General features: G+C 60.4%; 1 protein-coding gene and 1 long non-coding RNA gene across 4 annotated transcripts in view; one reads left to right on the top strand and one right to left on the bottom strand.

Moving 5' to 3' along the window:
- The window catches only part of LOC112857522 (malonate--CoA ligase ACSF3, mitochondrial), a 46,111-nt gene that overhangs the window by 15,548 nt on the left and 4,017 nt on the right, over positions 1 to 26,546 (top strand). The window contains exons 5-8 of one of the 3 annotated variants that reach the window (XM_086688632.1): positions 4,503 to 4,629; positions 14,389 to 14,523; positions 15,074 to 15,185; positions 19,045 to 19,446. In XM_086688632.1, coding sequence (XP_086544758.1) covers positions 4,503 to 4,629; positions 14,389 to 14,523; positions 15,074 to 15,185; positions 19,045 to 19,213 — 543 coding nt within the window. In that variant the 3' untranslated portion in view covers positions 19,214 to 19,446. Of the gene's footprint in view, positions 1 to 4,502; positions 4,630 to 14,388; positions 14,524 to 15,073; positions 15,186 to 17,340; positions 17,752 to 19,044; positions 19,447 to 26,546 lie in introns of those variants that run through there. The other 2 variants (XM_086688631.1, XM_086688630.1) reach the window with 2 other exon arrangements.
- Positions 6,422 to 10,348, bottom strand: LOC147573283 (uncharacterized). Its single transcript, XR_015244573.1, has 2 exons — positions 7,038 to 10,348; positions 6,422 to 6,593 (listed from the first exon to the last, which is right to left on the bottom strand). It is a non-coding gene; the product is annotated as an uncharacterized LOC147573283 (long non-coding RNA).

The raw sequence follows: 26,546 nt of genomic DNA, 5'->3' as shown, positions 1-26,546 counted from the left end.
GTTTTAGATCCTTTATTTCCTGTGATAATGTTCTCATCTGTGTTCCCCTTCCCCTGGCTTATCTTCACTCTTTTTTTTTTTTTTTTTAACTTTTGATGTTTATTTGCTTTTGAGAGAGAGAAAGAGCGCAAGGTGGCGGCGGGGAGGGGCAGAGAGAGGGAGACACAGAGTCAGAAGTAGGTTCCAGGCTCTGAGCTGTCAGCTCAGAGCCCGACGTGGGTCTCGAACCCACAAGCTGTGAGATCGTGACCTGAGCCAAAGCCAGATGCTTAACCGACAGAGCCACTTGGGCGCCCTGAGGACCTGACTCTTGATTTCAGCTCAGGTCACGGTCCCAGGGTCATGGTATGGAGCCCCATGTCGGGCTCTGTGTTAAGCGTGGAGCCTGCTCACGGACCGTGAGATCGTGACCTGAGCTGAAGTCGGACGCTTAGCCAGCTGAGCCACCCAGGCGGCCCCCTATCTTCACCCTTGATAAGCCTTCATACCCTTGTCTCTAAAACTTACAAATGTCAGTGACCAAAATTAAGTTGACTCCTTTGTCCCAAAGTCCGTCTGATGAGTCAGTATCACATAAACCACTGTGTAACGGGTGCATGTGTATTTAGAGCTTCAAGTTGGTGGTTCGTTTTCCCTCTTTCCCTGAAGCAATGGAAAAAAAATTTGTGTTTTTTTTGGCATAAAGAAATGATGGCCTATTTTAGTTACTTGGTACTTGCTTTCCGTAGTCCAGAGACTCCCTGGCAAATCTGTACGAAAATTAGGACTGGTAGATGTGTGTGTCTTTATGGTATGGAACCCATGAGGGCTGCTACATATCTGAGCTGGTCTATACAGAGGTTGTATGCTCTTCTCCCTTGAACTGTGTATCTGTTTCTCTGCCAACACCAGTCTTGACTACTGTCGCTTTATGCTGGGTCTCAGAACTATAGCCTTATGCCACCAACTTTATTCTTGTTCAGAGCTGTTTTAGTTATTGGTATTATTTTGCTTGCCATTCCAGTTTTACAACTAGGTTGTTTGTATGTATTAAAAAATCCTTTGGGGACCTTGATCAAGATTGCACTAAATCTGTAGATCAGTTTGGTGAACATTAACATCCTCACTATGACAAGTCTTCTGATCCATGAACATGGTATGCCTCTGCATTCATTTAGGTCTTCTTGGTGTCAGATTCTGTGTCTCCCTCTCTCTCTGCCCCTCCCCCGTTCATGCTCTGTCTCTGTCTCAAAAATAAATAAACGTTAAAAAAAATTTTTTTTTTTTAAAGAGAAAAATGCTCAGTGACACTTGTTAAAAATGGCATGGCAGACTTCATCCAGGACACTGGGATAAGTGTAGGGCCCCCTGCGGTGGGGCTTTTCAGTGCGGAGGAGAGGTTGGGCTCAGCTCTGAGTGCAGTGTGGTCTGTGGACATGTTCTTGCGAGCAGCAGGCGGGATTGACAGGATCTTTGCTGAGGGCAGGCCGGGTGATCATGTGTCGCCTGAGGGTGATACCAGATGTGAGGCTGACCAGGTATCAGAGCAGGGGACTCTTGCTAAACTCAAACAGCAGGGTTTTGTTAAAACTGGATCTTACAGGGGTACCTGGGTGGCTCAGTCGGTTGAGCGTCCAACTTCGGCTCACGTCATGATCTCGAGGTCCGTGAGTTCAAGCCCCACATCATGCTCTGTGCTGACAGCTCAGAGCCTGGAACCCGCTTCATATTCTGTGTCCCTCCCCTGCTCACGCTCTCTCTCTCTCTCAAAAATAAACCAAGATTTTTTTAAAAATTAAAAAAAAAAACTAGATTTTACAGGAAGGGCACAGGTGGGCCTATGATAAATTTTGGGAGCCTGACTAAAGTCTGGTCAAGTAAAGAATCTTTGTCACCACATACGGGTCCCTTTGCCTTCTCTGTGTTCAGCAAACACCATTGTCGTGTGTAACCTCTACAGGGGTAATAAACTCCATTAGGCAAGATTATAATGTTTGCTTTCAGCACTCAAAACTGAAAAACCTCATGAGGAACAGAATAGTCAGTTTTATTCACCCAGGTACTTACCAACTCTGATGCTTTTATTTCATTTCTGAGCTTCCCTGTTTTCTTCTGGCCTCATTTCCCTTCTGTCTGAGGAACGATCTCTGGCAATTCTTTTAATTCAGATCTGCTGGCCACAGGCTGTCTTGTTTTTTATCTAAGAGTGTCTTTGTCCCTTCTTCCATCCGTAACGTTACTCTCACTGGACCTGGGGTTCCGGGCTGATGCTTGGAAGGTGCTGTCCTGCTTCTCTGGGTTCCGCGGCTTCTGGTGAGAAGGTGGTGGTCGTCTGAGGTGCGAATCCGCTCTGGCCACTGCCAGGCTTTTCCTTTATCCTTGGTCTGCAGTGCTTGGATCATGATGTGTCTGAGCTGGCGTTTCTTTGGGTTTGTCCTTTTGGGGGTCCGCTGAGCTGCTTGAATCTGCGGGTTTCACCAGACTTGAGACTTTTCAGGCAGATTTTACCCACGACCCCTCTGGCTCCTTGCTGCTCGTCTCCTGGGAATCCGGTAGCAGGAATGTGGGCCCTTACAGCAGGGAGTAGGGTAGGGCTGGTTTTTCCTGTTGTTCACATGGGCTGGGCCAGTTCTACTGACCGGTCTTCAAGTTCTCAGACTTTGCTTTGTGACCTCCGTGCTGTTACTGAGCCCATCCAGTGAATTTTTTTTTACTGCTGTTACTGTGCTTTCCAATTCTAAAATTTCCTTTTGGTTTTGCTTTATAACGTTTCTCTCCCGGGGCTTTCAGTTTTTCCATGTACTTCTAGAGTGTTTGCCCTTCCGTTTGGAGCACGTTTATAATGTCTGTCTTAAAGTCTTTGTTAAGGGCGCTTAACATCTGTGCCGCCCGGCCTTGTCCTGCACAGATGGCCTTTTTCCATAAGAGTTGACATTTTGCTGGCTCTTCACGTGCTGAATAATCTTGCGCCCAGGACGCGAGAGTATTATGTTATGAGACTCTGGGCCTTGTTTATTTCCAGTGGAGAATGCTGACTTTTTTACTGTTTTACTGTTACCCAGTTAGCTTCAGTCATCCAGCACCAGCCTTCTCTGGGGTTGGGTGCCTGCCTGTTCATTTTCGGGGCCTTTGCCTCGCTGCCCTGTGGCCAGTCTGACCTTGGCAGTAGAACCAGATAGAGGGCAGCAGTGGAAAAATGGGTGAAATTCAAATAAAGTCTCTGGTTCAGCTGAAAGACAAACGCTGCCTCCTGCAAGCAGGCTAGATGGCAGGTGCTCGGCTGGGCCCTGCACGTGGAGCCCTGTCCCCTTGGGGTGGGGTTGCTGTGTCTGTAGGAAGTGGGCTCAGGAGTCAGTAGACAGCTGCTGTGTCGTTCTTGGAATTCCACATTCTGTCCAGGCCTCAGACAAACGAGTCAGACAGTTTTACAGCCTCTTTTAAAGGGGTCTCTGATTTTTTTTTTTTTTAAAGAGGGATGGTTCTTCCCCAGAATAAGTTCATTCCAGGTGGGAGTTGATAAGTCAGAGCACAGCACTGGCCTCAGTTCAGTCACCTTTGCTGGGTCCACTGACAGCTTCCCACGGGGCCTCTTGACGTGCTCGTCCTCTGCACGGTCTTCTGGCTTCACGGAGAGCCTCTCAGCTTCTTACAAAACCCAGTCTCCCTCCTGCCCTGCGCTGTGGTCACAACAGAGGGAGCCCCCTGCTTCCCAGGGCCACATGTTCTGGGCGCGCCCTCTCCTGGACACCTGGGGCCTGCTCGCGAGCCAGCCTTTCTCGGTTGGCTCTCCGCTCAGCCTCCTTCTAACCGAGCGGAGGCCCCGCGGGAGCTGCCAGGACCCAGCTCCTGCTGCCGCCCCGGAGCGCGAGCCGGCCACGCACGCCTCCTCACACACACGTCCTGTGTGTGTGCTTTCTCCAGGAAGCACCCTGAAGACGGGAGTTTCATCAGGTGCCGGGATCACAGCTTTTACAAGTGGACAGGCGGCTCAAATCCAGCCAGGCTCCGGCTGGGACCTGGGTCAGTGACTCACGTCCTCCACTAGAGGACGGGGCTTTGTAGGACGAACGCGGTGCCTCACAGCTCCCCGCACAGCGCCGTCTGCCTGGGCTCTGGGACTGAGCGGTGCATTTCTCAGGGCACCCGGGGGCTCAGCTGCTTAAGCGCCTGATGCTTGTTCTCAGCTCAGGTCATGATCTCGGCCCAGGTCATGATCTCACGGTTCATGGGATTGAGCCCCGTGTCAGGCTCTGTGCTGAAAGTGAAGAGTCTGCTTGGGATTCTCTCTCCCTCTCTGCCCCTTTCCCACTTGTACACATGCATTCACCCGCTTTTTTCCTCTCCCGCTCTCTCAAGTAAACATTTAAAAACAACAAAACAAGAAAGATGCATTTTTTAATCATTTCCAACAAAATGTCTAATTTTGGAAGGGTGCGTGTCTCCAGGGGTCACGAGGGAGGCAGGGGGAGCCCCACACTGCGAGGTGTGTGCTCTGAGGTACATGTTTCTCTCCTGTGCTGTAGGTGACCCCAGGGTTCACGGAGAAGGAAGGAGAGCTCTTGGTCAGGGGGCCGTCCGTGTTCCGTGAATACTGGGACAAACCAGAAGAAACCAGAAACGCCTTCACCTGCGACGGCTGGTTCAAGACAGGTAGGAGGGGGGCCGGAGGGAAGGGGACACCCCATCTTCAAGGCTGTGTCCCCACCCTGCCCCCAGAGCCCACCAACCTCTGAAGTGAGGGCAGCAGTGAGGCTTGGTGGTCCTGCCACGTGCCGTGGGTCAGGAGCCCCCTGAGTGTCAGACACCCTCCTCACCCCTCCCTCCCACCTTCCCCAAGCCCCCCTGCTTTGTAAATCTTCTCGTCCCCCCTCCCCCCACGCAGGATCCTAGGTCCTTCTGATACTATGTGCTTCCTTTTCCATCTGGGTCATTTTATGTTCTCCACACCATGCCTGGGTGGATTGTGCTGCTGCCTTGATGTGGGGGCCCCCACCCCCAGCGGGACCCAGAGCCTGCTCAGGCTCCGTGCCCCGGCCCCTCCGCTGTCCTCGCCCTTTCTGTCCTCCCCCCGCCTCCCCTCCTTGGTCCCAGCAGACCTTGTGAACGCTAGGTTTGCAACTACAGCAACTCACTTCTGTGTGTGCTCACTTAGAACATGTGCATGGTCTGCTTCTGGGTGGTTTCTCCTTTCCTTCTTGTTTGTCTGTATTTGTAAAACTTCTGTGCTGAGAATGCATCATTTCATAAGAATCTCAAGACACTGTTTTCCAAAAAGAAAGGCCTGTTTTCACATATCACCATACGCGGCCCCGTAAGCAGAAATCTGCCTCATTCCGTGCTCTCCTGTGCGGAGCAGAGCCGAGGAGAGATGGCAGGCAGCTGGAGCGGGGTGCCGTGGGGTCACCGTGCGCCTCTTAGGAGAACAGTGGCTGTGGCCCTGAGCCTCGTGGCCCCACAGTGTGTGCCTGTGGCTGGCATTCGCGCGGGCACCTCACCGGGCTCGTGTCGGCGTGGATCTGTGGACGGCAGGATCACGTGTCCACTCTGATCTGCTGGTGTCGTGGGCCTGGGGTCACCGAGTGGCAGAGCGGGGACCCACATAGACCCTGACGGTCTCAGGGTGCCGTGTGGGCCTGTCAGATGGGGGTTTGGTTTGAAGGGACAGATGAAGGATCTTCCTGGGGGGGGGGGGGGCGTGGAGGTGTCCCCTTCCTGTCCCACTGGCCAGGCGGCACGTGGGTCCAGACTTGCTGGTCCTGCAGCTTCCGTGGTTCGGTCACTTGCCTGCAAAAGTGACATCCCAGCGGCCGCGGGTGGAGGCGTCCAGGCTCCCCTTTTCCCTCTGTGCCGGGCAGAGAAAGCAGGTGTGCAGATGGTTGTGAAGGGTTTGTAGAGGGGACGTCTGTCAGCCTTCGGAGCAAGGCTGGGCCCTGAGAACCCCGGCAGGTCAGCAGAGGGCTCAGGGGTCAGGACCCAGGAACCCTGGTCACCTGTTTCGGAACCTCCTGTCTCCACGACAGGACGTGGTCAGCACGTTAGCTCGCACCCGCGCGGTGTCCCTTTGTGGACACCGCGTTCACACAAGCCGCTCTCATAGCAGCAAACCTCTCCGTGTCATTGTCTTTCAAATGCATTGTTGAAGAAACGCTTATTTTGAGCTAATCTTGTTGTCTGTAGCCCTCTGGATGGTCCCTGACTTGCTTCATGGCCGTCTTCTTTTATTTTTAAGTTCAGGTGAAAAGCCGCAGATGCTTTTTTCTCTAAAAACCCGGGAGCCCAAGCCCCGTGGACTTTGCCGGTGGCAGCTCCCTGGGCACCGGTGGCCGCGTGCACAGTGTGGGCAGTCAGCGTGAAAGCATCCAGTCACTGCCGCTGATGAATATTTGCGTTGAAAAGGGATAGCCTGCATTAATTATTGTAAAGAGATGTCTTTAGGAGAAAATGGTTTTGAAATTCAGTTTAATTTCATTGTAATGCGCTGCAAACAGGAAGGGAGTGTGTGTGTTTAATTGGCTCTCGGGGGTGAGGCCTGGAAGCCGTGTGCCTTTGTCACAGGCCATTAGCGATACAGCCTGCATAACGAGCGGGCGCAATCAGCTCACAGCTGCCGGCTCCTGCGGGGAGAGCATGATATTAAATAGAAATCAGGATAAATGAAACTTAACCCTTTCCCTGGCCGGCCCCTCCTGCCGTGGGGTTCTGGAGGGTTGCTGGGGAGCCGCTGCTGGCGGCTGCACGGGGAAGGGCCGAGTCCGCCGTGGAGGAGAGGAGAGAGGTCGCCGGCCATCCCTGCCCAGGTCCTGCCGCCTTCCCCAGGTGTGCGGGGAGCTCCCTACAAGCCTCCCCCCCACCGGGGTCGTGGCTGCCCCTCGGGGAGGAGATCCAGGGTCTCCTGAGAAACCCTCTGGCAGTCACAGTGACCCCTCCTGGCTGTCGTCCCGCCGGAGCGCCACCACGTGGGCTCAGAAACCATCGCACGTGGGCACCAGCACTGGCCCGGGCAGGGGGCAGGTGATACCCCAGGAGCCAGGTGCCCTCGGGCCTTTATGTTAACTTACTGTTGGAGCAGAGGACAGAGGACACAGCTGAGGACACGGGACGGAGGTGAGGACACTGGGTGGAGCTGAGGACACGGAGTTGGGGACATCGAGCTGGGGACATAGAATGGACACGGGGACAGAGCTAGGCAGGCCTTACGCTTCCTGCTGCCTTTGATGCTTCCCCCTGAGCAGTTTCGTGTCAAAGACACTGATAACTGAACATAAGGAAACAAAAACGGCCTGACTTTAAAAAATACTTCATCATACGCTGTTTAGCGTTAAGAAGGGACCTCACGAACCGTGCGTGCTAAGGACACATTGACGTGTTGGCTGAAGGTTGTTAGGGCGCGGGAAGCAAGTGCCCTGAGCAAATCCACCAGAATACCAGCGGGTTCTTGCCTTCTTCCGCAGCGAGCACGCGACGTTATTACCGGGGACCGACAATACGGCGACTCAGCAGCAGGGCGACAGAGGGGCCCTGGCGGGCATTGGGGTACACAGGGGTCCTCTCCAGAGCCGTGCCCCCCAGAGGATCGCTCCCTCTGCCCAGGCAGCCCTGGGGCCGGGGGAGCCAGCAAAGGCGACGGACAGATCACAGTAGAGCAGGGCGGTTGGCCGTAAAAATACATCAAATACGGTCTCACTTCCTAGTGACGAAAGAGGAAAGTACAGAGACCGAGATTTACTCCTTCGCCAAATTGGTAAAGCTTCTGAACGCTTGGCACTCGCCGCCATGAGGCTGGTGGTTCCCCTCCTGCAGGTGGGATCGTGTCAGGAGTGTTTCTGCGAATCTGTCCAAGGAAGTGAGGAGAGTGGGCAGAGACGTGTGTGCAGATGTCCGCTGGGGCGTTATTGGTAAGGCGGGAGGGCAGTGATGGAGGCTGCCGGTCGTCAGGCGCGCCCGGCAGTGGGTGTTGAGAGGCCTTTAGAAACTGTGCTTTGGAGACCAATGATAACATGAACTGGTGATGCGTGCCGTGCGCGTGCTGGGTTCCTGTGCGCTGAGCACACCGCCGGCCCCCGTCACCCGTGTGAGGGGCTCCCTCTTTGCCTGGGTCTCTGGCCCCCGGCGCTCCCACAGCGAGCTGCTGCTCTCACGGACACGGTGGGTACACGTGTGCTTACACTCCCCGCTTCCCTGGTGAAGAAGGACCCGGAAGGGCGCTCGGGCCCCGAGTCTGCCCTGCTCACCTCCCGCCTCGCGGCTGTCTGAGTTCTGGTTTGCTTCTCCAACCAGGGATCTTCCGTTTTGGCCAATAAGTCCTAGTCAGGACCTACACCCAGTGATGCCGTGCTGGGCATCGGCCACGCGTGTTCGTGGGTGTGGGTGCGCGGAAGGGAAGGCTGTCACCGACCTGGGAGGCGGGGTCACAGTGAAGGCTGTGCCAGGCGACGGGGCACAGACTGCTCCTGGGGACAGTCTGCTACTGGTCCGGCCCCCGTGCTGGCAGCTCCTTCCTGAGTGTGTCATGTCTTTCGGTTTTTGTCTTGCTTAAAAATCCTTTGTTTCCCAGGGCTCCCGGGGGTGCTGTCCTGTGTCATCTTGTGTCACTTGTCAGGCTCTGCTTTCATAAAGCTAAGTCTCAGACCCCCCGGACGGGCTCCTGTGGGCAGCGATGCGGAGGGCGCCCCCGTTGGATGGCGAGCTCCCGCCACCTGCGGGCCACCGTGCTGCTCCTTTGGCCCCACGCCCTGGGCGGCGGATGACTGTGAGTTTGCGGTTTATGTCAAAGTTGCACACGCGGCTTGAGGACCCCTGTGGCCCCGGCAGTCTGGGAGCCCGCCCCGGAGGCCCCGCCCTCAGCGCGTGGGGCACTCGGACCCGAGGCTCATGGTAGCCGCGGTCCTTCTGTCCTTGCCTCCCTGAGCAAGGCGTCTAGCGCCACTCCGCCTCCTGGGGGAGAGCCCGGTGCCGGCCGCCCCCACCGGGCCCCTCCTGCACCCGCGGCCGCCTCCTTCCCTTCCGCTCCGGAGCCCAGGAGCCCCCTGACGACGGGCACGCGGGTGCACGCTCGGGGGGCACGTGTGTCTGACGTGCTCATTCTGTCGGGCCGGTAGAGTTCGGGGTCGGAGCCTCCGCGTTTGCCGCAGCTGCGCCCTTCCTCACGCTGCACGGCCTTTCCCCTCTTTGCGGTCCTGGAGAATCGTCTCCGTCCCAGACACCTGAAGTCGGACAAGCCGAGCGCCGAGGCCGCTCCGACTTTGACTCTGTCCTGATGCCGGTGCTCGGATCCCCACGGCCTGCGATTCTGGGAGCCGGTCGGCTGATTTTCTCCCCCTGGAGCCCGGCCGGCGCGCAGGGGCTGAGAGCAGGAAGGGCAGGCGGGAGGCCGAGCCCCGTGTTCACAGGCCTCCTTCCCCCACGCACCCGCCCCCCCCGGCCTCCCCCAGCGCGTCCGCCGAGCCTCCGGTGCCGACCAGCTTCCCGGGGCGCCTGTCCACACCCTGCAGGTCAGCTGTTCCCGACCTCTGGGTCCCAGCTTGAAGTCTCCAGCGTTTCCTACCGTCCCTACTGAAGGCTTCGGGCCCTGGAAACGTGGTCACTCTTGGTTTTCTCGAGAGGGAGAGGGCCTAGCAGTGTGTGTCACACCGGCGGGCTTTAGGGGGCTCGTTCTCCCGGGAGTTGTCCCATTTCCTTCCGGCGTCTTCCTAGGCCTCTTCGCCACAGGAGTGAGTCCCCGGGCGGTGGGAGGGAGGCCGCCGCATGAGGGAGGAGCCGGGCCTCGGGGTCCCCCTCGTGCAGGCGGGTGACAGCGGCTCCTCTGTCTTTCAGGCGCCCAGCTGTCTGGGTAGCAGAGCCGAGGAGAGGGGCTGGCACGTGTGCCCCCCGCTGCCCGGCCTAGGCCTCCGTGCCCGCAGACGGACGCAGGAGCGGTAGGGGGGAGCAACCCCCATCTCCCCAGGGACCAGGAGCCAAAGCCTGAGTCCCTGTGGCTGCTGGAAGAGCCAGCTGGTCCCGCCCCTGGGTCCGTCACTTTCCTGCCCCGGATCCTGCACGGCCGAGGACGGTGTGCCCGCCAGCGGCCCAGGGTGCCAGGTCTGCCGCCCGTGCACGCCCACGCATCCGGAAAAGCAGCCTCCGGGTGTCGGGAGGTTTGTTTCCAATGACTGAGGCGGAGACAGGAAGTGGCCGTGGCTTTGAGAGCGGTGCACACGTCCTGCTCAAACCCGCAAACCCGCGCTAAGGTTTACGGGTGGTGATACCGCATCTGTCAGAATAAAACCCCCGCAGAGTGGGCTCCAGAGCTGAGAGGTAGGATGGTCACTGGCAGGGGACGCGGATTCCAGAATCCGCGCCCTTTGATAAATACGTTGTTATAAAAAGTGAAAGTTACCAACTCGGTTGGGGTCTTGTGTGTGTGAGGCCCCTTCTGGGTGGCAGGCGTGGTCTCCCCGTGGGCCCAGCCTCTGTTGCTCTGCTGGGACTTACTTAGACCCGTGGCTTTTGTGCCCTAGACCCTTACGGTGGGGCAGGAAGGGCCCAGGGAGTCCCCGGGGACACGCAGGAGGGTCCCAGATGCCTTCCAGCGACTGTTCACAGGGAAGCAGGGAATCACAAGCCCCGAGGATGGGCCCTGTGCCAGAGGGAACTCACAAGGAGGCCCCTTCGGACCGAGGTGTCGGGCCGCTGTGAGAAGGCAGCGGCCTAGCGGGTGCAGAGGCAGGTCCCGGGGACCGAGTGGGCAGAGCTGGAAAATTCCATCCTAGAAGTGTCCCTTCGGCTTTGTGAAAGGCATCAAGGGACTTGGGATTTCTTCTGTGGGCCCCAGGAGGCCACCCCCTGCGGCTGGCAAGGCATCCCAAGGCGGCCAGCAGGCGCAAGGGTTCCCCTGAAGCAGCAGCAGTCGTGGGTGGGTGGCCGGAGTGAAAGTCAGCACTCAGTCCTGACCGTGCCCCAGGACCCGGTGTTCGTGTGCGCACTCTGGATGCAGAACTGGACCCCCCCCCCCCCCGAGGCCCCCCCGAGGCAGGCACGGGACTGGGCTGACTGCCCGTCAGCCGGCTCTAATGGAAGGATGAGGCTCTCGGCCCTGCTGCCTGGCCTCTCGCTGGCGGGCGAGGGACTGCCTCCTTCCCCGACACAGAAGCCAGGTGCCTCGGGAAGGACATTGAGCCTGCACTGCCCTCTCTCCTGCTCAGCCTTCAGCATCAGCGGGTGGAAACCCCGTGTGCAGCCACGGCCTGCTGGGTACGGTGGTGGCCCTGGCTGGTCTGCACGCATACGGGCACCTCCCGGGGTGGGGAGGCCTGGGGGGGCAGAGGCCTGCGGCTGAGGGAGTCAACCCACCACGAGCTGCCTCCTAGCACTGGCTGGGGGCGACGCAGGGTCGCGGGGCCTCGTGGGGCCCCACACGCACAGGTACAGAGTGGAGGGCCGGGTTCTCCTGCCGCCCTGCACCCCCATGCACCCTTCCCCCCCACCCCTCCGCCCCCGGAGAGCGAGGCAGGTGTTTGCCAGCAAGGGTGGAGCGCTGACACCTGAGGGGACCTCACCAGGCTCGTTGATTAGCACCTTGCTGAGCAATTTCCTGTGCTGGGTCTCAGTCCTGAGTTTAGTTCACAGATTCTTTCTTTAAGGACTTCTTGCTTCCTTGCGGGGTGGTTCAGACGCTGCGGTGACTTGGCCGTGAGCCCACCAGGGGAGGCCGGAAACTTCTCGGTAGGCCAAACAGCAATTTCTTAAAACTGTTTATTTGAAATAGGCACAGACTCACAGCAAGTGCAGATGGCGTGCAGGCCGGTCACCTTCACGCCATTCCCCAGCGTCCTCGTCCCCCGCACAACACCAAAGCCCACCAGCCCTACACACACGTGTGCTCACTGCCCTCATCGCAAGAGTAGATGCGGGGCCCCCTCCCTCCGCCCCCATCCCTGTGGTTTAGGGCGTGGCGCCGAAATAGGTCCTACAAGTGTACCCGGCATGGTTGCCGGGAAATCCGCGTCCTTCGGGCAGGCCTCCAGGCTCCACACCCAACCCCGCCTGACACGGACACTTGGGGAGCACGCGAGGGTGTCCCTGCAAGGAGGTGCGGCCCCATGGTGTGCGGCAGGCCTGAGCCATCCCGTGTCGGCTGTCACCGCCCAAAAACAGAACCCGTGTCTCCGCCGACCAGGCTCACCCCCATCTCCCCGGGGGCAGGGCTGGACACTGGCCAGGTGGTGTCCACGGCGCAGCGGGGTCGGCACTGGAAGGAGTGGGCGTGCTGTCGAGGAGGCCGGGTGCGTGAACGCGTGGGGTGGGAGGGTGCTGTCCCGGTACCACCTGGGTCTGGGAGGCGCTAGTGTTTCTCACCGCCGTGAATGGCAGGCCGGTGCGCGGTGGGCGGGGGGCTGCGGGATCGGCGGCTTCCGGCAGGGCTGCGTCGCTGACTGCGAGGTCTGGGCGGGGGGCAGGAGGGGGGATGCAGGGACCAAGGGGGCCGCGGGGCCTGTGGGGTCTGCGGGGTCGGGGTTTGGACACAGTGGCCTCCTGCCAGCCACCATCTCTGCTGGACTTAGCCTCTGTTTCAGCCAGTGCCCAAGGAAATGGAGCAGAACGCCTGAGGGGGGTGGTGAAGGCCCTTGCTCTCTGGGACGTCCAGCAGCCTTGCGGGCCAGGCCTCCCACTTCTGAGTGTGTCACCGGGTTAGCCGGAGCCCCCACCCTTCCACCCGAGGTCCCGCACTCAGAACCGAGGTGCCTGGGGCCTCAGGGTCTCCAGGCACAGTGGGGAGGGGTCCCTGGGAGAGCAGGGCGATCCCATCCTGGTCCCCTTCGCCCCCGAGACCGTGGTCCCCCACCCGGCCCCTCCCCTGTCCAGGGCAGCGAGCCAGAGCCCTGGGCCTCCTTTCCCTGCAGTATGGCAGGGCAGGCGGCCTGGCGCACAGCGTCACCCGCCCCGGTGTGGGCACATGGGGCGTCTTCAGCAGGGACAGGAGCCTGAGCCCAGGGCAGGGTCGCTCGAGCCGCTGGGTCTCTGGGCAAGTAGAGATGGTGGGGGCTGGCCCACGAAAACTGCCGGAGGACCTGAGTGCCAGTGTGGTGTCCCCTCCAGCAGCAGGAAGCAGTTACTGCTTGGACTAGGGCCGTTTGGGGTATTTAAAGAGCAGGTGGCCGGCGGTCAGAAAGCTCTCAGGAGACCACACAGCCATCCAGTGGGGAAGGGGTACAGCCAGGGCTGGGGCTGCACCCCAGGAATGGGGGGCACGGCGGGCCTTGCAGGACCCAAGACCGACTGCACCCACCCCCGTGCGCCTCCACACTCGGGCCCCTTCCCTGCTGGCCAGCCAGCCCCCCAGCCAGCTGTCCTGGGGCCACGACGCCCTTGCCAGCTGCACTTGCCAAGCCTTTGGCTTCTTCTGCTTCCTGTCGGCGGGGGAGAGCCCGTCACGCCCGTGGCCCTGTGCTCTCGAAGCCCGGCCTTCGCGCGCCATCGTGAGCCAGCCGGCCGCCCGGCTGCCCACAGGCTTCCGTCTGGTTTAGGAGACCGGATCACGCCCTGCGCTGCGGCAGCTCGGGGCGGGGTGCAGAATGATGGATGGTGCCCTCCCGCACGGGCCACGTGACTCCTAGTGAAACACTTATGATTTATTCGAGCCAGGAACCCGGCACGGAGCGCGGGCTGTGCGGTCGTCGGCAGGGCGTGCCAGCGCTGTCCTCAGAGGGCTGGGGCGGGGGGGGGCATCCCCACGTGCACGTGCCCACACGTATTCACACGCGTCGGCGCACAGACACACGCCCGCCTCCTCCGGGCCCTCACGTCCTGGGCTGGCACTCTCTGTCCCCACGCCACCCGCCTGCTCGCGCTAGGATGCTGGCGAGCGTCATACTGCCCAGTGCTGCCCAAGAGAGGACCGCCGGGGGAAGCGGGATGGGGGACCACGAAGTCGGGGTGGGGGAGCAGGAGAACTTTCTGCTGCCAGAGACCCCGTGTGACTGTGCACAGCCCAGGAGACCCCACAGACGAAAGGCAGCTGCGGCGGGACTGGCCGCGCCGGGACCCGGCTGGGACCAGGACCCCGCGGTGGGATGGCCGAGGCAGCTGGGCCTCGCTGCCTCTGTTGTCACGGGCCTGAGAAGGGGCAGCAAGAGACCGAGCTGGGTGGAGAGGGCACCAGCCACCGTGCCTCTGAGCCCTGGTCTCTACGGGCGGGTGGTCTCCATCAGCCCTTCTGGGACACTGCTGTCTAAGTGGGGACCTCAGGCTGAGGTCACAGCCGTTGGAACTCGGGCTTTGCCGCCTTGCCCTGAGACCCCGCATCCACCACCGTCCCACGGGGTCACCACGTGGCGGGGAGGGGGGGGTACTGCTCCCAGACACGGGCACCCAGCCACGCGTGTGCACCTGTAAACACGCGTGCCTGCTGGTGACCAGAGCCCCTTCCCTCAGGAGACACAGCTGTGTTCAAGGACGGCAGGTACTGGATCCGGGGTCGCACGTCCGTAGACGTCATCAAGAGCGGCGGCTACAAGATCAGCGCCCTGGAGGTGGAGCGGCTCCTGCTGGCGCACCCCAGCATCACAGGTCCACGGCGCCCCCACGCCCCGCCCCCACGTCTGCTGGGGCCCGCCCACCTCATCCCGCGCCACCTCCTCCCGCGCCACCTCACACAGCCCCTGTGCTCAGGAGCACGGCCCCAGGGAGGGCTGGAGCAGAGGCGTGGGCATCTGGAGCTGTGTCCAGAGGCACCGGAGGTTGCGGGTCCAGGAAGCTCCTGACCTCGGGTCACAGGTTGTGAGGACCCTGAGGACGGCAGAGGCTCCTCAACGTGACCCACTCTGGACTTGTCGTTGTGCCCAGTCCTCTTAGTGACTGTTTCCTGGGGCCGTGCAGGGAAGGCAGAGACATGGGAAAGCTGACCCCCACCCTGAGCTCCATCCAAGGGCCATTGGGGACCTGCCCCCCCCATCCCCAGCAGGGTGACCCCGTGCTGACCCCACGCCCCTTCCAGGTGGCTGCTAAGTGGAGCTTTTCCCGGGCTCTTGCTTCAGGGCCCCCATCCCAGGCGTGTCCCGGGCCCGTGTTAGCCATCGTGGCATTTCCAAGGCGTCCCTCCCTGCTCTTCTGTCCACAGATGTGGCTGTGATTGGAGTTCCAGACATGACATGGGGCCAGCGGGTCACCGCAGTGGTGACCCTTCAGGAGGGACACTCACTGTCCCACAGGGAGCTCAAAGAATGGGCAAGGTAGGGGCAGGCAGGCAGTGGTCCTGCTGTCGGGGGAAGGGACAGGTGGGGGGTGGGCCGTCCCGAGGTTGGGGGAGGGGTGGAGGGGGTCTCCGGTCCTGCTGCTGTCCATCTAGGGGCCAGGGGGAGTCTGAAAGGTCAGGTGACATGTTACGTTCCCCAGGCCGCCCCCCCCCACACACACACACAAGGGGCCCCAGGAAAGGTCTGTAATGGCAGGTAGGACAGAGGTAGAGAAACAAGGATGCCAGGTGGGAGCCCCCGTCCTTCCAGCGGTGGGACAGGGTGCATGCTGGGGGGCCTCTCCAGCCTTCCAGAGGAATCTGTGGGCAGGGCGCCCCCTTCTTCTCCCTTCCCCCTCCCCGGGCTCCCTTCTGTCCGCTGAACACAGGGATTTTGCACGTGCTCTTTGGGAGTCGGGACCAGAGCCCTCCCGTCCTGCGCCCCGACCTTAGCCGCAGGCCCGTCCCTCACCATGTGTCCCTTTCCCGGGAGCCTCTGTGCCATACGCCATGACCCCGGGGCCTCTGTGCCTGCCAGCCTCACAGGCCCCCTTCCCTGTGTCTGCGGTGCCCCGTGATCCATCGGGCTGGGAACCGACGGGCAGGGACCAGGGTCTGGAGGCAGCTCAGAAAGGAAGCTACCAGTAATGGCCCCAGATTCTGGGGAGTTTCTCCTGCCCGTACTCTCTCCCCTGCGACCCCTTCTTCCTGACTTGCCTCCCTCTCCTCAGCACTAAGATCTTTTTAGCTCATCCAGCGTGATTTCACAAACAGCAGGAGAGCCTTGTTTCGTGAGGGGCAGCACAGCTGGGCCAGGAGCTTCCCCTGGATTTTCGAAGTCACAGTTGGAAGAGTCGGTTTAACAAAGGAGAAGGTTCTAGTGGCTGTAGCTGCTTTGATTAGACAAATTACTTTGTTAAAGAGAAGAAAGCACACACCCTGAGCTGAGCTCTCTGCGGAGACTGTCAGGGCGCAGTCTTGGCCGCCCCCGTGTGGGGAGCCCCGCACCCCAGGGCTCGTGTCCACCCCGCAGGTGTGTGTGTGCACACGCCTGGCTCGGGGCCGGGGAGGACGTGGGACAGGCTCTCCGTGCTCTGGGGGATGCACACGCCTGGTCGGGCTCTCTCTGCTCCGGGAGGCCCCCTGGGAGGCCAGGGCAGGCGGCTGACCTGCCGTCTCTAGGACTGTAGCACAGTGAGGCCGGTGTCCGGGCCTCTGTGTCCTCAAGCGGGGCAGTCACTGGGCAGTGGCACGGAGGCCACCCACCCCGTGGAGGGAGAAGAGGGATCTTCCTTCCAAATGGGCAGGTCTGACTCTGGACCTCGGTTCCAGCTCTGCCGGATGAGGCTCTTAGTGAAGGTTCTCTCTCTCTCTCTCTCTCTCTCTCTCTCTCTCTCTCTCTCTCTCTCTCTCTCTCTGTCATGCTCAGTGCCGTTTGGGAGTCTTTCTAAAGGTTCTTTCAAATAACATTTTCCTCTATGCTCCCACGTTTTTCCTTTCTGAAGATTCCACCCTCACAGACTCCACTCCTCAGGGAGGGCTGACTTCCTCTCTGTGCTGCACCCGAGCCAGACCTGGGGGCTCAGGCAGCACGTCCCCTCGGAGGGGATGAGTGTGGCCTGGGACGGGGCGACAGGGCCACGTTTGCAGGGTCTGGGACGTGGACCACCCACTACCCCTCCACCCCCCAAATACCAGGTCGGAAAGGGGTGTGGATTTACACACCAGGGAAGAATCCGGGGTCTGTGCTCTTGAACCACAGTGTTGATGTCTGATGAGGCCATTGGCTTAGTGCCTGCTCGGGAGAAGCACCGTGAAGTAGCGGGTTGGGGGGAGGGACACCTCCGCGTCCACGTGTCCGTTTCCCCAGGAAGCCTGCTGTTAGCAAACAACTCCGCAGGATCCCCGTCTGAGAGCACAGCTTGCCTTGCGGTGATTCTGAAAGTTTCCCGCTTGGCCAGTTGCTGAGCTGAGACCCCCTGGCAGAGGCTGGGGCAGCACACCCCACCGTCCCCAGGGTCAGAGTCCTCGGTCCAGAAGGACTGCTGTCTTTGGAAATGGCAGGGCCCGCAGGATTTAAACCTTCCTGCATCCTTCATCACACCTTTAGATCGCTTTCTGATTTTCATGGCTTTTGGTCCTTTTTTCAAAAGTGGCTGCTAAGTTAGGGTTTGTAACACTGGGCTCTAACTTAACACCATTTGCCCCCCCCTCCCCCCTGTGACGTCCTGCCCCTCCGTGCGAATGCCGCCCCCGATGCACACTCACCCACACTGCGTTCTTCACTCTGCTGACCCTCGAGCCGCTGACCCCCGCGCAGTCGAAACTCTGTGTGTTCTGACCCCGAAGACTTACCTGCTAACGGCTTGCTGTTGAGCAGAGGCCTCACCAATAGCCGTCGATCAACGGCACTTTGTAGGTCGTGTGTCTTACCCTGCTCTTACAGCCCGGCGGGATGCAGGGAAGAAATGTTAGGAAAATCACAAGGGAGAGAAGATATATTTACAGTCCTATGCTGTATTTATCGAAAAATTCCACTGACAAGCGGATTCATGCAGCTCAAACTGGTGGTGTTCAAGGCTCAGCTGTATTTCTGTTCGAGCATCGGCTCTCAGAGAGGGCTCAGTCACAAGGAAGTGATGCGTGTTTCCGTCCTGCGCCCCCAGGCCTGCCTCTGCCTTCTCTCTCTGGGCCGTGGCACCAGCTTCGCGCTGGCCTGCCGAAGGGGACGCAGGGGAGGGCCACCCACAGGCACTGGAGGCACGGGGTTTGGGCAGCGGGGTGGGGGGCTGAGAGGGGCTGCGTCCCTGGATCGGACCTCCAGGTTTGCCCTGCCACGCTCCAGAGCCCCTCCGGCAGTCCTGGTGGCCTCGCAGCAAAGTCCAGCCCAGCTGCCTGTGTCCTCTGGGCCCTAGTGGGCAGCTGGCCGTGTGTCGAAGCTGCCGGGACCATAGGTGGACCCCCCTCTCCCCTCACGAGCCAGCACCTGAACCCCGAGCCCCCCAGAGTAATGATGCGTTCAGTGTGGTGTTGGTGACGCTCGCTGCCCATGGCCAGATGGACACGGCCCACGAAGACAAGTGCGTGTTCATGAGCACCCGGCCGCTAAGGCTGAGTTTTGGGAGTTCTCTGCCACGGCCCCTCACGAGCTCACCACGACCTCCCCGGCGGCTGAGATGCCCCCACAGCTTGCAGACCAGAGGCCACACGTGCCTGCTGGCCCCAGGTGGACGTTGGGATGCTGTGTCCCTCTGGCCTGAAGCTTGTGGTCAACAGCGCCAGAGAGTGGAGCTCAGTGGCCCGGGAGGCCAGGAGCTACTGTGCTCTCCTGCCCCCACTGTCTGGCCGAATCCTGTGGTCTCCTCACGAAGGGGCAGGTGGCTCAGACAGGGCCTCAGGGGAGCCAGTGCCTACGGCCCGAGGAGCAGTCCCAGAGCAGAGCCCGGGGGTGGCAAGATCCTACCACGTGGCCACTCACAGGAGAACGCGCCATCAAACGGGGCCCCTCGTGGGACCGCGGGGTGCAGGGAGGGCAGCACCAGCCCGCGAGGGGTCCCCGGCCCTGCCCGCCTGCCCGTTCCGTCCATCTGGCTGCAGCCCCGCGGCCCTGCCCTGCCCTGGGAGGACTGGCCCCGAGGAGGGCTCGTCCTCTGCCCACGAGGGAGCCTGGAACCCAGGCCGAGGCAGCTCCCTCCATGTTGCTGTCCTGCAGCGGGGTGCCCTTCCAGAGCCGGCTCGGACGTGGCCGGGCTTCAGGGCCCCGCGGGGCATCTGCCCGCCTTGCAGGCTCCCTGTTGCGTTGGGGGGGGCTGTCCGGGCCCCAGTGCCTGCCACTCAGACGCTGCTGCTTTCTGCAGGGGCGTCCTGGCCCCGTACGCCGTGCCCTCTGAGCTGCTGCTGGTGGAAGAGATCCCACGGAACCAGATGGGGAAGATCAACAAGAGAGATCTCATCAGGCACTTCTACCCGAGTGACCAGGGTGCCCCGAGGCCAGGCACCGGTGAGCCAGCGTCCCCTGTAAACTAGAACCCCCCAGATCAGAGGGAACAGTGCCGGGGCTAGCAGGAACGAGATCACAGTGCTGACTTTGCAGATCCGACGTGACCCCCTGTCGCCTCTGCTGCGTCCTCACAGCCACACCTGCACCGAGCGTAGCTCCCTGTGCTGCCGTCTGCTGGGCGGGTCCCCGCAGCGTCCAGCGGCACGCCCCAGGGCAGCGGGCCTCCAAGCAAAATTCAGTAAAGTCTGTGCAAAGACAAGCATGTGCCGTGCTGTCTGCCCAGGGCCACGGGGGGGCACCGCGAGCCGGGTACAGAAGTCCTGCCTCTGTGTGCACAGCCGAGTGTCTCCCACACTCTGGGCTGTCCATGCGGCCTCCCCAGGTGACCTGTGACCCCTCCAGGCCCTCCTGGCTGGACACCCGACTGCTCAGAGAAGCCAACCGGGAGAGTGGGCCTGGGTATCCTGGTGGGGACAGCCCGGCACCGTGAGCGCGGCATCACCAAGGGGCGTCCCTCTGCACAGGGCCAAGCGGACCGCCACGGGGACTCAGGGCTCGGAGCAGAGTGCCTGGATGCTGTGCTGGCGGCCACATGTGGCCCCATGATCCCCCACAGGAGCTTTCTAGACCAGGGCCCGGGGGGCCTCTGTGATGGATGAGCCAGGGGATCCGAGTTTCTGGCTCCGTGGCCACGCGGCCCCTGTCGCTGTCGATCCTGCTGTTTGTGTGAGAGTCCGGCTGATGGGCCGACAGCTGCCCTGCCTTGACCCACCTATCTGTGCCACGCCCTCCCCGGGGCCCCACGGCACCCTTTTGCGTCCGCCCCACAGCCCTGCACCTCTGCTCTTAGTGGTGCTGGCTCTGGCACATGGGTGCCCCACCCACACTGCAAGCAGAAAATCCAGAAGCTTCTGGATAGTTTGTCGGAGACCACAGCAGCTGCTGTGCCGAAGACTGCTGGAGTCTGGAGCTCTTTCTGAACGTTATGTGCCCGGAACGCTTGCCTGAAAGACCAGCAAAATGGGGCTAGGGGCGGGAGGGGCCACTTTGGCCCTGGGCAGGGGCCAGGTGCTCGAGACGCTGTGGAAGCCGGCCGACTACTCCCCTACTCCCGCGCGGTGTGCGGCCTGGCTCCCCGAAAGCCTGACCCCAGGCGTGGTGTTTGCTCCAGGGTGACCAGCCCATGCTCCTGCCTGAGCCCGGGACACGCACACCAGTCACTGCCTGCCAGGCAGGCTGGCCACCGGAAGGGCTCAGCTGGCTGCCTGCCGTCCGACTCTTCTGGGGGGGTGGCCCTCGGCACCACACGGGACAGCGTGTGCTCAGGCTGGCCCTGGTCTGGCCTTGTAACTAGGGAGCCAACTGCCACTGGGGGGAATCAGATCGAAGGTTGCAGGGTCTTTAACCCTGAAAGCTTTGATTCCTGAAACCATTCACAAGATTATTTAGTTTATGCTATACTCTGTATCAAATACCTTGAAAGCCTAATAGTCACCTTCTACTAACAAGACCACAGAAGGATGTTGGCTTGTTTCGGGAACACGTGCCTCTGAGGACGCGGAATGCCGTGTCCTCCTTGTCCGTGTGACCGAGCATGACGAAGCTTCCCCCTTGGCTGGACAGCCCTACGCCGTCCTGCGCGCCACTCCCAGAGAAGGGCCAGGAGCAGGTGCCTGAGGTTGGCCGTGGGCAGCTTGGTTAGCGGCCGCTGGTGCCCCTGGCCCCCTCACCCCCAGAGGGACTCCTGCGGAGGCATCAGCCGCCCTGGGGCTGAGGCTGTTGGAGGGCAGCGGGCGGGCCCCGGAGGGAAGGAGCACGCACAGCTGGTGTAGACGGCACAGGTCCGCACCCACACGTACGGGCACCGGGGCCAGCAGAAGCCGGGCCCCGTGACGTGGGGGAAAGGCTGGAAACAGCCTCGTCTCTGCCTCAGTTTCCCTCTTCGTGACTTGAGGCTGGCATTTCCTTAGGGCTCTTCTGGCCAAGGACTGAGGGCTTTGCTTCCTTGGAGCTCAGTCTGTGGAGGCTGGTGGTCCCAGCGTGGCCTCCCACCTGAGCTCCCTCAAGGGCTGGGCCAGCACAGGCCAGGCTGCCATGCGCCCCCGACCACGTCCGCCACGGGCACGGCTGTCGCCACATGCCTAATCCCTTTACCGGCCACCGTCAACAGCGCAGAGTCCCCGACGGTCAGGGACTCTCCCAGGCCACAGCCACTGCTGTCCACGCTCAGATCTTTCCGTGTCTCCCCTCTGTGCCCTGGGGCCTCCCCCTGCCACCTTCACACGTGGCATCTGGCTTCTCCTGAAACCCTCCTCCCACGCCCCTCCGAGGGGCACGGCGGGAAGTGAGACCGGACGGACACCGGACGAGAGTAGAGATCCTCTGTGCGGCACCCTCGGGCCCAGGACGGATGCCTCTCCCGTCGGGACGGGGGCGAGTCCCCACGAGGGCCCTGGGATCGGACTCTCCAGCTGAGGGCAGGGGCAGCGGGGCCCCCCCGCCAACAGGTGAGCGTGGGGCGCCCCCAGCAGCCCGGGGCAGGGGCCAGGTGCCCGAGGGAGGAAGTCGTGCGAGCGCTCTGAGCGCCCCGAGAGCCGGGTCCTGGGGCGCTAAGGCTGGGGTTCCCGTCTGGGAGGGTTGGAGACCGGCCCTGCTCGCTGTGTCGGGAGGACGGCGTAACCGTGTGGAGCGGGGCAGCGCCTGACGGATGGAGGCAGCCCCGTGTGGGAGACGCGTGCCTTCAGGGGCTCGGGCCACAGCCATGCCTGCGCACGCACGAGCCCTGTGGCCAGGGTCGGGGGGTCCTTTCCCAAGAGCCCCTGGAACGGCTGAAGCTCTGAAAGCCAGACTCCGTTTCTGTTTTCTCTGCCACGAGGTGGGGGGTGGGGTGCACCCTGAGTACGAGGGAGGGAAGGGCGGCGGCCCCACTCAGGTCCCCCCTGCGGGCAGCAAACCCGACCACACTGGCCGCGCTCCCATAGCCCGGCTGTGTCGGACAGACGCCCCGGGTGTTCCCAGCCTGTTGTCCAGACAAACGGGCGCCGTGTGGTGGGCGACGGCCCAGGGTCCCAGGAAGAGGGAGGCCGGGTGCAAACCACTCTCTGTCTGGGGGTGAGGTCAGACGACTAACCAAGCCCAACAGCAAGGCCGCCAACAGACGCGTAACCGTGCGGGTATGGTGGTCTGGGCGGGAAGCCGTCTGCAGGGAGGTGGGGCAGCCGGGAGCCCAGAACCGATCGGCAGCCAGGAACTGCGGCAGCAGGGCCATCCCCGGGGACCCAGAGTCAGACACTCTGCCGGCCGTGGATGCCTCTAGAAGCCGGGAGAGAGGGGAAACGGATCGTCCCCTGGAGTCTCCAGGAGGAAGCAGCCCTGTGACATCTCGGCACATGAGCCCCCAGCCTGAGAGGATGAGCGGCCCCCAGGAGCATGGTGGCAGTCTCCCCTCAGCTGGCAGCCTCTGGTTCCTGTGGACTCAGCCCCTCCACGCCCACGCGCCTGTGACCGTGGCGGGTGCGGAATGTGGCAAGCGGGTCGGGGCACAGGAACAAAGGAGTTTGGGGAGGGTCTCCAGGCACAGTCACTCAGCCGGGACAGGAGGCCCCAGCTGTGTCCTTGCCAGCACCTCCCAGCAATCCTGCGTTCGCTTCCCTCTTCTGGGTCCCAGGTCGGGGCCGTTCGGTGGGGAAAGCACCGAGGGGGCGGCCAGGGCACCCGCACGACAGCCCACGTGCCTCTCAGAGCCTGTTCCACGGGCAAGGCAGGGACAAGCGCCCACGCCTGAGGCAGAAGGACTTGGTGGAAATCCCATTCCCGAAGGTCCCTCCCTGTGCCTGGTGCAGGCGGCAGGCTTGGCAAGGGGTTTGCTCCTTGGCCCTCAGCCCCTAACAGGTGGCTTTTCTGGGTCCTCTATCCAGGGGCCCAGCCCCAGGAGCGGGGGCCCGGGGGGCTCAGGCTGCATCTGAGAAGCGGGGCCCTTCCTGCAACGCAGCCACGGCCCAGCACAGAGCAGGTACCAGGAGGGCAGCTCCCACCTGACCTGTTCTCCCCCGAGACCACGCGGCCCCTCTGAGGGGGGCTGGGGCAGGTGGCCGGCCAAGGCCCTCCCTGAAGGCCCCACCCCCCTGCGTCTGCTGGCAGGTGGAGTTTCCCCACCGCGTGTCAAGTGTAAGGGAGTGAGCACATGCCTGCAGGGCAGGGCGTCCTTGTGCACGTGTGTGCATGGTGGGGACTGCGTGTAGGGTCCACGCATGTGCGCGCTCCTGCACGTAGTGGCCCTGGCCCCACCGCAGCCCCTCCCACACGGGCCGCGTCTCGTCATCGGCTTGCCAGTCACGTCGTCGCTAACAGTCTGCTCGTAGATACACGGCCGTCCAATTACTCCTTAAGGGTTACAGGCCATTAAGCTGTCAGTCTGCTTCATTCCGGCCCATCGGCGCTGTCCCCACCAGCACACAATAACCATTGAAATGACACCAGGAACAAGCAGCCGCGCCCACACGGCGTCTGTGACGTTCCCATTAGCGCCTGCCTCAGTGAGGAAGGGCCGCTTCTGAGAAGACGATGTCACACTGCACCAGCCGGACGGGCGGCCCGCTGAGCAGACACACTGATGGGTGTATACACACACACATAGGTACGCTCACAGACACACAAATGTTTACAAACAACACCGATCTGGGCTCTGAAGCCTCCTGCCAGGTGTCGGCTGCCCCTGGGCCCCCAGTGACCAGTGAGGGCCAGATCAGGGTCAGGGATAGCTCAGAGACATGCTGGGAGCCGGCAGCAGCTGGCATGGGGCTCCAGCCCGGGACCCTGTCGCCCCTAAGCAGCCTGCGTGTGGACCCTGCTTCTCCCAGCCCCAGAATGGTGACATCTCTTCACAGTGGCTCAAATACGTTTTTCAGAACCACTTTAAACACTGAGGACGGAAGAAAGAAGACCGGCCAGTGCCGTGTCCACCCGGCCTGTTGGGTCTTAGCCTCGGGCAGGACTTGCCTCAGATCCTTTTCGAGACAACAGTCCCGGCCTCCGTCCCACACTCAGGAGCTGAACACACGGTGCCCGGTGCTCGTGATATGTTCTCTCAGAGTGACACAAATCTGCCACTGAGTTCATGCTGTTCTGCTGCTGGCTGTGTTTGTGGACCTAAGCTCTGAGTTGCCATGCAGAGGCCCACCCGTCTCACGGGTGGATTGCATGGTCGTAGGCACAGGCCTCTTCCCAAAAAGACCATGTCGTGTAGACAGCCTCCAGCAGACAAGACGCCATATCTCGCCTCCACGCAAAACAGACAGACTTTAAATCTTTGCCACGGTGCTCGGTGTCAAATAGGATCCCTTTATTTTAATTTGTACTCCCCTAATTGCTGCTTAGGTGGAGTATTTTGAATATGTTTATTGTCCATTTGAATTTTTTATTCTGTGAATTGCCTGTTCGTGTTCTTTGCCCATTTTCGAGTTGGTTGTTGGTAATTTTCTTGATTATGCATTGGTTGCGTGGCTTGCCTTTTTTTTTTTTTTTAATTTTTTAAACATGTATTCATTTATGAGAGACAGAGAGCACAAGCAGGGGAGGGGCAGAGAGAGAGGGAGACACAGAACTGAAGCGGGCTCCAGGCTCCGAGCTGTCAGCACAGAGCCCGACGCGGGGCTCAAACTCACAAGCCATGAGATCATGACCTGAGCCGAAGTGGGACACTTAACCGACTGAGCCACCCAGGTGCCCCTGGCCTTTTATTTTTTTAATGGTGTCTATTGATGTGCAGAATTTTTAAATTTTTTTTTTAATTTTTTTTTTCAACGTTTATTTATTTTTGGACAGAGAGAGACAGAGCATGAACGGGGGAGGGGCAGAGAGAGAGGGAGACACAGAATCGGAAACAGGCTCCAGGCTCTGAGCCATCAGCCCAGAGCCCGACGCGGGGCTCGAACTCACGGACCATGAGATCGTGACCTGGCTGAAGTCGGACGCTTAACCGACTGCGCCACCCAGGCGCCCCCAGAATTTTTAAATTTTAATGTGTTCACAAGCATTCAGGTTTTTTATGGTTTGAGTTTTTCTTGTCTAAAACTTCCTTTCTACCCCAAGTTCTTAAATACACTTTCCCATGTGTTTTTCTAAAAGTTACAAAGCTTTGCTTTTCCGTGTAAACCCTTCATTCATTGCAAATTCATTTTCACACGTTGTGTGAAAGGCCCTGATTTTTCCCACGTGGAGTGACCAGTGTTTCCTTCTGTCCACTGAAGCACGTGGGCCTCCGCTCTCTGCCCAGCATCCGGGCACGTCCTGCTCCAGGCTGTGCCGCCCTCTGCCCTGTTTCCAAAGCCGAGGCGCCTGTTAGCACACGGCACCGCTATTTCCTTCTTCAGAACCGTCTTGGCTGTTCTTGGCCCTCTGCTCTTACGCCAGAATTTTAAGAGCAGCTTAAAGTTCCTTTTTAAAGAACCTTATTGGGGGTGATGGGATTTATAAGTTAACGTGGTGACATCTGACATCTTCACGAAAGTGCGCCCTCCCGCCCACAAACACGGCCCCAGCTCTGTGTTGTGGGCTCCTTCCTGTGTTGTCGTTTTCCCAGTAATAATCGTGCCCGTCTTTCGAGAGGGTTGGTCACAGGTCCTTCTTGTTTTTGTTGAGATCCCAAGTGGGACTTTTCATCCCGTGTTTTAAGTGCTCGCTGAAATGGTTTGTGTGTTGCATTTTCATCCTGCGGCCTTGCTTGCTTCTTGGCGGGCTCCTCCCGCGGGTCATCAACGCCTGCCCGTTAGCAGGTCACGTCTCCTCCTGTGACTCCCCACTCCTTCTCCTCTCATCGCGCCACTGAAATGCCCAGTGGAATACAGACCAGGAAAGGGGGTAGATGGCCCAGAGCCACCCTCCAGCTCTGCAGGTGAGTGCAGGCGGACGCCTGACGCAGATCAGCACGTTCATTGCTGAGATGCTCCGGGAACGCACGCTGAATTTCACCGAAATGTTTCCTTCTCTATTAAATTGGCCATCCTGTCTGTCTTTGACTGTTTTTTTTTTTAATATTTTTTTAAAGTTTATTTACTTATTTTTGAGAGAGAGAGGAAGCAGGGTAGGAGCAGAGAGAGACGGGAGAGAGAATCCCAAGCAGGCTCCTCACGGTCAGTGCAGAGCCCGATGAGGGGCTAGAAACCACGAACCATAAGATCGTGACCTGATCTGAAACCAAGAGTCGGACACTTAACCGACTGAGCCCCCCAGGCGCCCCCGTCTTTGTTACTCTGGACCCTGCTGATGGTATTGTGCACCGAAGCATAGTCGTGTCCCTGGAAGAAACCCTGCGGGGTCACAGTGTGCGGATGGGGTCAGGGGGCCTGAGTTGTACTCCGT

The sequence above is a fragment of the Puma concolor genome, chromosome E2, assembly GCF_028749965.1.
Source record: "Puma concolor isolate L17-30 chromosome E2, mPumCon1.1.hap2, whole genome shotgun sequence".
Classification (NCBI taxonomy): Eukaryota; Metazoa; Chordata; class Mammalia; order Carnivora; family Felidae; genus Puma; species Puma concolor.
Note: the sequence above shows the minus strand (reverse complement) of the source record. Positions and strands in the feature narration are given on the sequence as shown.